The sequence below is a fragment of the Chelonia mydas genome, chromosome 4, assembly GCF_015237465.2.
Source record: "Chelonia mydas isolate rCheMyd1 chromosome 4, rCheMyd1.pri.v2, whole genome shotgun sequence".
Taxonomy (NCBI): domain Eukaryota; kingdom Metazoa; phylum Chordata; order Testudines; family Cheloniidae; genus Chelonia; species Chelonia mydas.
The window spans coordinates 18,437,113-18,447,608 of NC_057852.1; the positions used below are offsets into that span (position 1 = coordinate 18,437,113).

The following is a 10,496-nucleotide window of genomic DNA, read 5'->3' on the forward strand; positions in this document are numbered from 1 at the left end:
CCCATTGTGTATACGCTCTGCCCTTCTCTGAACCACCGAGAGAGAGGAAGTGAGTGGATAGAGCGGCTCAAGAGCCATAGAGACGACAAAAAGAGCGTAGTCAAAAGGCTACTGTACCCCCCGCCCTTGTGGTACAGACTAGCGCGAAGGCGCGCTAGGGACGAGGTCCCGTGAGGCAGGGGCTCTACCCAGCCCCTGCGACCGGTGACAGCGGAGCTCCAGGGCAGCAAGTGCCCTGGCTAAGGCAGCTTGGGCGGCAAGGAGCAGAGTTGCAGGGGGAAGCTTGTTACTGCCCTTCCCTGAGCTACCTCGCAGGGATGCGCCCAGTGCAGGGCCGCCCTATCTTAGCCCTGGGCGGAGTCCAGCGGACCCCCACCAGTCCTGGGCCCCAGCCATTGTACAGTCCCCGATTGGCAGCAGCCCTGGCCTCCCTTACACACACAAGTAATGGGGCTTCAGCCCTGTCCTAAGAGGCAGGCAAAGGAGGGCGCCCCCCCCCCCCCCCCCAGCTCAGCCTTGGAGGTGAATTGAGCCCAACCCTTTAGGACAGGAAGCGAAGAATAGGAGCCCTGGGCACCTTTCTTTTGAACGGAAAACAATGTACTTACCCGTCCAGCCAGTCCTCCTCCTGTGGCTAGTGAGGAGGAGGGAGGATTTCTACATTGTCCTAGACAGGAAGAAAAATTCCTACCCACTCCAACAGGGAATATTAGTCCTGGAAAGAGGAAGAGATCCTTGGGAAAGCTGGTGGGAAGAAGGGTAAGTTTCGAAAAACTGTTACATTCAATTTCATGACGTTTTCAGTTAGCTGAAGCACACCCCTCACGGCTTAAAACTTGTTTCCCCCTTTCTCCACTCACTTTTATTTTGAAAAGGGGTGTGTGTCTTAATTTCAAAACATTCCCAAGTTGTTAATCTTTCATTGAGAGCGTCACAAACCAATTCATTGTTTAAAAAAAAACCTCCCTTATTTAAAAAAAAAAAGTCATCTGTATTTCATTGATTGGAGAAAGCAGCACTCCAAAAAGGGCAAGTTTTAGGCTATAAGAGGTCCTTTCTTTGGACCAAGAAATGTCATCTGGGGTTAAGTGTTAGAGACTCAGTGAAATCTTGGGTCTACAAACTGATAGTTTGGCTTCCATGACAAATTTCCTATTGCGTGTAATGGAAATAGAGGATGAAATTCTATGTTCAATTAAATGTGGACTATTGCTACTAGGTGTAGCATTTGCAAGAAACGAGGTGGGTGTTGCAAATAACTCCACCACAGTAGGTGTGGATTATCTTTTCTTTTATCTTTTTTACCTCAGGGTAAAAGTCCTTGTTTACCCTCAATTTATGGCTCCCGTAACCCTTCACTAGTTACTGACAAAAACTGAGCTAAAAGGTTGCCTACTCTCGGCTATCCTTATAAATGGCCATATCCATTTTAAAAATTTGTTTGTTTACTGTAATTTTTTTTAATACCTGACACTAATTTCCCTTCCCCTCCATTGTGCACCTAAACTTGTTCATTCTTGTATATGATGATATACTAGCACAGAATCAGAGAAGAGCCTAGAAAAATTGTGATACGAGAAAATCTCTACATAAGATTAGATGGAAATTTTGTTCTACTAATCTTGGCTATTTCACTTTAGTTAGTATAAATACTTAATAGGAAGTCTTAGCTGTTTACTAACTATACATTAGCAAAGATGCTGACTGCAATCCTAAAAAATACTTAGGATTAGTTAGTTGCCTTGATTTTTCAAGTATTTGTCAATAACTTTAGCCATCAGTATAGTTCAAGTGATTCAAGGTCATTTTTGAAAACTACATTTATGTGGCTTACCATGTGCTGCAGCACAAATACCACATCTGAGTAGATAAGTCAACACCTACACTGAGTACAACTTAAATGCAGAAAGCAATCAAGACAGATGCAACCAAAGAAACGTTAAAACTGTAAGTGAAAAGGCCAACTTGAAGGGCAAGCAACTACAAACTGTAAAGGAAAAAAGGCATAAAAACCAGAAGTAAAATGTTAACAAAACACCTCAGATAAAATAAAGGATGGGATTGCGGGGGGGGGGCGGGGGCGCAGGAGAGGAACATCACACTACAGTATACTAAAGGAAAGCTAGTTGAACCTTGCAAAAAGAGAAACAGCTGAACAGAAGACTACCTGGCTGATGAAGTTTATACTTTTTCAAAGTGAGGACACGATGACTGAGTTAATGTTCTTCAGACACAGAGGCTGACTGATTTTTCCAGATTGTTTTGTCGCCCCCTCCCCCCCGCAATGTCCATTAACATTGGTAGAACTTAAAAATAACCCTGGGCCACAGACAATCCTTTTACAGTATTTGGATTATGCATGAACATATAATCAATGCTTAAAAATAGAGAGAAAAATAGCCCCCCCACTTCACAATCGCTAGCCTCTTCTTTACAAGAGCAAAACATCTGACCCAAATAGATAAAAGGAACTGCCAATTAAGTAGTCTGTAAACCCTGTAATAAGCTATGCATTTTAGATGTATGATTCCCACTGACATTAGCAAGAATTAAAACACACAGGTTTCCAAGATCTGGCTCTGAAGTAACCCTTATACAGGACTACAAGACTTCAGACTACTAGTGTGAGTAAAAGTTTACAGGATCAGTCCTCAAGAGAAATCAGCATTTCATATTTGTGTGGAGTACTTGGCTCTATCAATACATTCTATAGCACCTTTCAACCAAGGTCTTAATAGCCCTTTATAAAACAATTAAGCCTTTTAAAATCCATTAGATAGGCAAAAAAATTCTCAGAGAGCAAACTGAGGCAGAGGATGAGTAACTTGCCGAAGGTCATACAAGAAAGGTATAGCCAGTTAACTACACAAAACTGAAGATCTTGGATAACAGAGCAAGTTAAAAGAAAATGTTTAGATTCTAGACCAGTTGGACTGTAGAATGACAAAGTAACAGAGCACTGTCATTTTGAAAAATATGTACACTTCAAAAATCCAGAGAGATACAATAGGGAGTCAACAGCTACCTCTACCAGCAACCAGGCATTAATTCAGTTGCCAGCTCCATCAAGGTGTGGTTCAGCTGGGCATTATCTACAGTGAGCCTGGCTTCTCACACTACTGGTTTACCAATGCACCAGGAGCAATTCTCTTAGTGGCAGTATACAGCAGCTGCAATTACTTTATCACCATGTGCAGCATTAGATATTATCTAGTGGACTGTAGGTCACCTACAGGCATCTTTGCTACCATTCCCCCAACATTGCCAGCTTGACCAACTCAAGGAGAATATTTAAGTGACTCATTTTAGCATGGTATATCTGCAGGAGAGAGGCAGGTAAGACCGACAAGTGCAAGACCAAATGCATGGAAAACAAATAAGATACACAGAAGGACATAGGGATAGAACAGTACAGAAGTGGAAAGATTTATACTGCTATGATAAAGTGCTCAGCTGTCTTCTAAACAAGGTTTTATTTTAGATCCATGAGTGGACATATGAATGCATGTGTGCATGGCCATGTTGAAAGAACGAACAAACAACGGAGAGCTGCAAAGCCACGCCACACCAGAAGCTAAGGTGACTGTGCTCAAGGATTCAGAACATGGACTCAAGCCTGTTCTACACTAATAAATTGACCTGTTGCTAAAAAATGGTTGTTGGGAGTAGATCCCCTTGAACTGATGCTTTCCATACTGAGGCTGGAGTTTATAATGCTAGCCATTAAACCATTTTCAGCACTGGTTTAGAGGAACCTATTACTAAAAGTCATCTTTAGCAATGGGTAAAATTCCAATCTAGAGGTAAAACTCACTGAAGACCAAGGAACAGTTAACTGTTTGGCATTCCCATTCAGTAATAATTTTACATTTAACCAAGTTATCATGAACCATCAATACATTATGTATACATCAATACATTATAGATGTAATGCATTATACATTTTGGGAATACAACCCATAACTGAAAATGAGGCAGTTTGATTTTTAAAACAAACTGTTCTCCCAACTGTTTCAGGCACTATGGTAAGGTGAATTTTTAGAAGTATGTGTTAACTGCTACATACATTAAAAGGAAGGGATTTTGACTTTTTGCTTTGTGCCGTCACAATTCACTAGTTCCACTCTTGTCCAGTTATTCAGAGTAAGCAATTTAATATAAAATCCTCAGGCTCTCTATACACATAGTAAACCCCCACCAGCATCCCAACGGCTCAAAGTAATACATAGTAACCCCACCATGCCCCCAAAAAAGCACAAACTGGAAAGTCTATAAACAATAAAATACAACAGCAAGAAATATATGAAATGCTAACACAAGAAAAGGTATTTGCAAAAAAATACTGGGGGGGGGGAGGAGTGGCAGGAAGAGGTAGCAAAGGATGATTTCTAACACATCTAAGGCAATCTTTGTATTTATCTCTTACTACAACTAGGAGCCAATCATTTAACAGCAGATTTTAACTCAGGTGATGTTAACACTTGAAATAGTCTCAAGCACAGGGCATATCTAGGAAGTTAGTGACCAGAGGGCATTCAAGGCCCTATTCCAATACAGGCCATCTTTCCTCCCAATAGGAAAGATTGCTATCCTTATTATTGCTCAATTACAAATTAAGCTTACAAAACTAAGCAGCAGACACAGGAAGACAGACTCACATAAGTAAGCATTTATTCAAGAATCACTTAACATGAAAGTATACAAATAAAATTTGTATTAACACAAATCCACATTGTGTCATAACACAGATGGCAAAAAAGACAAAGTAAAAACCATAAAGAAAACTAATCAGCCGCTATATACAGTTGGACACTGTTGTGTCATACTCTAAAAAGTCTTTTGTAAAAGTCATCTCATGTCACGAAGACCACCTCCATTCAATCCTGATGTTCTGCAAGATGACTTCGCTGTGGTATCTCCACCTAAAAACAAGACAAAACAACAATCAGATCTGTGCAACTTCTGTAAGAATCGTTAAAAGGTCCATTTTCATGAACTGCTTTAAGTCCTCTATTTATTCCTTTCTTCACTGTTAAAGATCATATGCATATTTAACAAATTATTGTTAACTAAAAATCTTGTGTCTCTCCAAATATAGCAGTTTAGCTCATTTGGGAAGCTGTTTCACAACGATTCTCCAAATTAGGCAAGAAGTTGCAATGTGTGTCACAAACTGGGTTGTGGAAAAAGTTTCCACTAGAAATGCTGTTAAGAAAACAATTTGTCTGCAACTTATTTCTTGTGAATGAATATTGCCAAAAACATGATTAGCCTGATGTAGTTTGTGTGCATATGATCTTTAATTTTTTCCAGATTTAAAAGTTCGTTTTTGTTTGCAGATTTCACTATTAGCTATAAAAAGAAAAAGCAAGCATTAAATCTTAACGAATGCACACTTAAAATGAGGCTCCACAATTGAAATACAACACTAAACAGAAGACCAAAATGATTAAGCTGTAAAGGCATTTATGTACTTTAACTCCTGTAAAAAACCATTTAAGTTAAGACACTTAATCTTCAAAAAGATTAAAAAGAAGCCAAAGTCTGAAGTTTTCCACTTTAATCTTTACGCTGGTACATGAAGTTGGAAGAGACCATACCACAGGACAGCGTTTTCTGGTGTATGCCTTGCGCTCTGCCTGCAACGTGCGACCCCCAGAGATAGACGTGGTCAGGGTGACACACGGCCTGCAATGAAGTTCCCGCTGGCGGGTACAAACAAGGTATAATGTCAGAGTTAGAAGACAACATTCTTGTTTTCCTTAAGTTGTACCCATTTCAGTACTTTACCTGTTAATACTTCTAATAAGTTTAATTATTCCTCTAGACCACCTGGTACACAACGCAAACAGAAAAACTCTTAAGTTTTTCTGAAGTACTAAAGAAGATGAAATCACATTTTACGAAGTTAAAGATCTATAGACACTTTAGGCAAAGCATGTTTTAAAAAAAAATCTTTTAAGTTAACAAAGTTCAGTTAAAAAAGTCAGACTACACAAGAAAAATGTTTTTACTCATTTTAATTTGTCTATTGATCTTTAAATTAGATTAGACATACTGAAAGTGGTCCTTGCACTCATATACACACCTGCTGCCCCCCCAAGTACTATGTACTGCTTTAATATGGCTGGTAGTTGTTTTGGTGATTGCCGCCACCTCGGGATGCTTTTCCGTATGTGCTTTGTTGACCTGTTGAGAGAATGGAAAATTAGTTGTCTCACTACATTCTGACTCAGACAAGCCTCTCATGAAAGGATAGTCTCCCCTACCCGTACAGTAGTTTACAGCTTTATGCAATACTAACGTATATCCACACTTGCTTGTGGGATGCAAGAATGAAATTTACTATACACTAGAATATTAAAGTCATAGATATTATTTTTAGTGTTATACATCAATATACTTATGTGGAGTTAAGTCAAACATACTTACCACTGTAGTCTGCATATCCCTGTCCATATCCATAGCTTGGATAATTGTAGCCAGAATAATCATATCCACCATAACCACTGTAGCTTGGATCACTGTAAGTGCTGTTGTAATTTCCATATCCTTGATCATAATAATTATTAAATCCTTGATTCCAGTTTTGTCCCTGACCTGAAATAAAGCATTGCAATTAAGTTCCAACCTTCTTAAATAAATATATAATGTGTCAGTTGTATGAAATGTGATCTGTACTGTAATGGCTACCGGAAAGAGTCCCATCACTCTGCAAGTATACAACCGTTCTAAAACACAACATCAAGACATCTAATTTCAAAACATCACATGGGATGCAAATCTTGGGATCTCTTTTCTTAATTTACTGTAATAAACATGTTACATAAAAAAATGAAAGCTGACACTGTCCTATTAATAAAGTGCAGGCGAACCACACAAAGGGCAACTTGCCTTTTGTCTAAAGAAACACCCTCTTCCTTTAGAGTTCTTTTAATATACATCTTAGTATCCTACATTATCTTAACATTACAACATGAAGACTAGTTTTGTTCTGTTCCATTAACAGTGATTATATATCATTACTTATGGTTGCCAATAAGCAAACTATCAATGTATTAGTGATGTTGGCAACACTGCTATCTCCCAGTCCTTTACTTACATAGGATTACTTATAATGCAGGATTGAAGATATCTGGCTTTCCTCTATTAGGCAAAATATTTAAGAATTGTCAAAAAGTCAACATTACTCCCTTCCTGTTTCAACAGGATGAGTACATGTAACTTTCAAGTAAGTCTCAGACACCTGAATTATGCCTTTTAAGAAATAGCTTCTAAACCCAGGAATGTGCAATCTGTTGGCATTTTTAAACATAAGTAAAAGTTTCACTTTATCAGTGCACTTGTCAAGGTAACAATTTTAAAATGAGTTTTGGTTAAGTCAGTACAGACCAACCCAGCTTATTTTCTGCTCATTGGTTGGCCATTCTGTGATTAGGTTTATTTTTTTTAAAATGGCTCCAAAACATAGAAACTAGAACTTTAGAAATAAATACATACAGATTTTTAAAAGTGCTACCAAAAACTCACCCCTGCCACGTCCCCTGCCACCACCTCGGCCACCAGAAGAAGCACCTCTTCCACCTTTCTGTTGCTGCTGCTGCTGCTGCCTATACACTTCTTTGGGCTGTGCTACTTTGATCTCACACTGTAAAAAGGAAGACATTGTTTCAACTGTATGTTTTGATGGTGCCGGTCAGTCCTTTCAAACACTCTTATTCTCAGGAATCCATTTAAAAATCTCTAAGAACCATCAACATTAGAACTTTCTAAAGAGAAACCAAAACATCCATCCATACCTTGCCAGAACCGATTTGATGGTATCTGCTTTCTAATAATTTTTTTACTGGCTCTTCATCTGTATATGTGATGAAACAAAAACCCCTCCTTTCATTTGTCTTTGTGTCCATGGGAAGTTCAATATTTTCAATCTGTAAACAAAGTTAAATATAATATTTACATTACATCTCTCTCAAACACAGCAGTGGAAGTCAATGGTCAAAAGTTCATGCCAACAGCAGAAATGTAGTGGGCTCTTTTAAAAATAAACCATCCCACCTCCATTTATAAACTATCAAAATATTACAGAGCTATTTATATGTTAATAGGGAACAGTTCGAACAGAACTCTGTTAAGCTAAGATTGCCCACCACGGTCCCAAGTCGATCCTATTTATTCTACTGCAATATAATTTCTGCATCTTGTCCCAACGAAGCAGCATTACAACTTGCAATTAACAAGGAAGAAGCCTTCTCACAATCACCCTCTTTTCATATCTCAAATCAGAGACTGCCCTTTCTTCATCCAACCTTACTACCCTGCCACAGCAAGACTGAACTTTAATGCCCAATATGGATATGACAGTATTACAAACGCAGTTATACCATACCTCTCCAAAAGCACCAAAATATTCTTTAATTTGTTCCTCAGATGTATCTGGACTCAGTCCACCAACAAACACTTTTTTTGGTGGCTCTTTTCCCTTCAGTGCTTTTGCCCTTTTAGGATCAATTAACTTGCCATCCAGTTTGTGTTCCTTCAGCTCCAAGACCTAGAAAACCCACAGGACACAGTTTCAAAAAGCCATGAAAAAAACCAAATGCATACAAGAGCCAACTACACAGACCCTACATACCTTGTCAACACTGGCAGCATCTTTGAAGAGCACAAAGCCAAATCCCCTGGACCGCCCAGTCACTGGATCTGTTTTAATTGTGCAGTCCACAACTTCTCCAAACCGAGATAAATATTCTGTCAAGTCTTTCTTGCTTGTGTCCCAGCTGAGGCCTCCTATGAACATTTTACTACAACAGGAAAAAAGCATGTAGTTATTTAAGAGCAGAATATCTTACTAATCACTTCAAGTTTCAAAGAAACTATAATACACAAGTGGTAATTTTTCCAGCAAGATCAGCATCATGAATTGAAAAGAAACCACTCTCAGTTCACTACACTGATTTTCAGGGTCTCAAAGCTGACCTTTACATAATTATATGCATGTTATAAAGTTCTCAGACCTCGATCCTGCAAAACGCTTATGCGTGCGGTTAACTTTAATCCTATGAATCAAGTACACGGTAGTGAAATGGATCGTACCCATAAGCGTTTGCAGGGTGGGAGCTGGTAACGAAGTGACCCTTTGCTCGAATACCACCCAGGCATGAGATTTTGGGCTGCAACCTACCCGACTCGGCCCATCGCTAACGCACTCAGAGGCAATGGCTCAGCTCCTTCTAGCCCTAAACCCCGCAGGGCACCCGACAAGCTACCGCCCCGCTCCCCCCTAGACACGGTCAGCCAGCGAGCTGCGTCCAGAGGCCCACCCGCGCGAGTCGGGAACGGGAGCAGCGTGGCATCGGCGCGCGCGCAGCTTGCCCCCTACCCGCCCCAAGCAGCCCGCTCGCGCGCTGCCCCGCCTCCGATTGGCTCCCGGCTACGTCATGGCCCGGTGATTGACACCACCCCGCCCTTCGGAAAACAGATCGACGGAGAGACACAAAGAGAGCGCGAAACGTGCCCAAACGGGACCCCCCCACACCCGGCCGCAGGGAGGGGGGCGGGAAGAGCGCAAGCGCCCCCCGGGCCGGGGCTACAGGGAAGGGACGCCCCGCACCGCCCGGCCCTTACCCATCGTCCTGCTGGTTCTTGCTGGCGTTGATCTTGGAGCCCTCGGCGAACTCCTCCAGGCCGCCGCTGTACTCGGTTATGTCCTCCATGGCGGGGGTAGGGCGGCTCGGGTAGGCTACGAGAGCTGGAGACTCGCTAGAAAGCTGCGACCAGAAAGCGGGACAATAAAATGGCGGCGGAAGAGATCCGGGCACCGCCTGCGCCGCCTTTATATACCCTTTCCAGCAGCCAATCAGCGCAGCCCGGCAGCGCAGGCGCGGTAGCGACTCCTGGAGGCCCAGGCGCCAGGGTTGGGGCGGGCGCATTACCCAGTCTGATTTAGTAAGGCATGGGAAGAGCGTAGGCAATGGCGGCTGCACGTGGGCTTGGGGGGGGGGGGGGGGGAATGGGTGACACCCGTCATCCCGGCCTCCCCGCTATGCAGGGCGTATGAGCACTCCTCTCCCCTGGGATTCCCTCGGCATTACACTCATCATCTCCCTAACAGGCTGCAGTGCCTGCCTGGGCATTGCCTGCCAGCCCTCTCATGGCCACCCTAATCCCTACACCCCCTTCGCCAGCTGCTGAGACTATTGCAAGGGGCTTCTAGGGCATAACGAGATTCCTGTGTGTACTCCAAAGACACACAAAGCTCCCCTCCCCCAAAGAGAGAGCAGCGTGACATAGACCAACCCGCAAAGTCCGTGGAGAGATTCAATATTCCTTCTCCCCTGTATACAGAGAGGGGAGGTGATAGATGAAGACAGGCCGCAAATTCCCCCAGGCGACTCGCCCTGCAGTTTAAACAACCAAGCAATCTAGGCAACCTCTCCCAGCCCGTCTTCATTATTGCGGTATCGGTCAGTTGGAGAGGGAAGCGGCTGTCTGCA

At 42.1% G+C, this 10,496-nt stretch overlaps 1 protein-coding gene and 1 long non-coding RNA gene across 8 annotated transcripts; one reads left to right on the forward strand and one right to left on the reverse strand.

Annotated features, from left to right (window-relative positions):
• Nucleotides 1-47: 47 nt before the first annotated feature.
• LOC114020794 lies at nt 48-4,310 on the forward strand. Its single transcript, XR_003565552.3, has 2 exons — nt 48-759; nt 3,482-4,310. It is a non-coding gene; the product is annotated as an uncharacterized LOC114020794 (long non-coding RNA).
• A 344-nt stretch (nt 4,311-4,654) lies between these two features.
• Nucleotides 4,655-9,859, reverse strand: HNRNPDL (heterogeneous nuclear ribonucleoprotein D like). Of its 7 annotated transcripts, none has more exons than XR_003565551.3 (9): nt 9,628-9,828; nt 8,636-8,804; nt 8,390-8,551; nt 7,800-7,931; nt 7,531-7,648; nt 6,433-6,600; nt 6,089-6,189; nt 5,601-5,705; nt 4,655-4,922 (listed from the first exon to the last, which is right to left on the reverse strand). XR_003565551.3 is itself a non-coding variant. In XM_007065629.3 (8 exons), exons 1-7 carry the CDS (start codon nt 9,714-9,716, stop codon nt 6,119-6,121), a joined length of 909 nt encoding a protein of 302 aa, XP_007065691.3. In that variant the 5' UTR covers nt 9,717-9,841; the 3' UTR covers nt 4,655-4,922; nt 6,089-6,118. The 7 variants fall into 7 exon arrangements, 5 of the variants coding, with proteins under 5 accessions (XP_007065691.3, XP_037752683.2, XP_043401552.1 ...); XR_006290461.1 differs by lacking the exon at nt 9,628-9,828 and adding an exon at nt 9,185-9,335; XM_007065629.3 differs by lacking the exon at nt 5,601-5,705 and having other exon boundaries at nt 9,628-9,841.
• Between the last annotated feature and the right edge of the window lie 637 nt (nt 9,860-10,496).

What these genes read in the sequence shown, in the direction of transcription:
- HNRNPDL (XM_037896753.2), bottom strand. Translation starts at nt 9,716, where the DNA reads ATGGAGGACATAACCGAGTACAGCGGCGGCCTGGAGGAGTTCGCCGAG. An exon ending in ATCAAATCGGTTCTGGCAAG is followed by an intron (nt 7,649 to 7,799) that starts GTATGGATGGAT and finishes TCCTTTTTACAG; the next exon opens with TGTGAGATCAAAGTAGCACA. An exon ending in TGGCAGGGGACGTGGCAGGG is followed by an intron (nt 6,601 to 7,530) that starts GTGAGTTTTTGG and finishes GCTTTATTTCAG; the next exon opens with GTCAGGGACAAAACTGGAAT.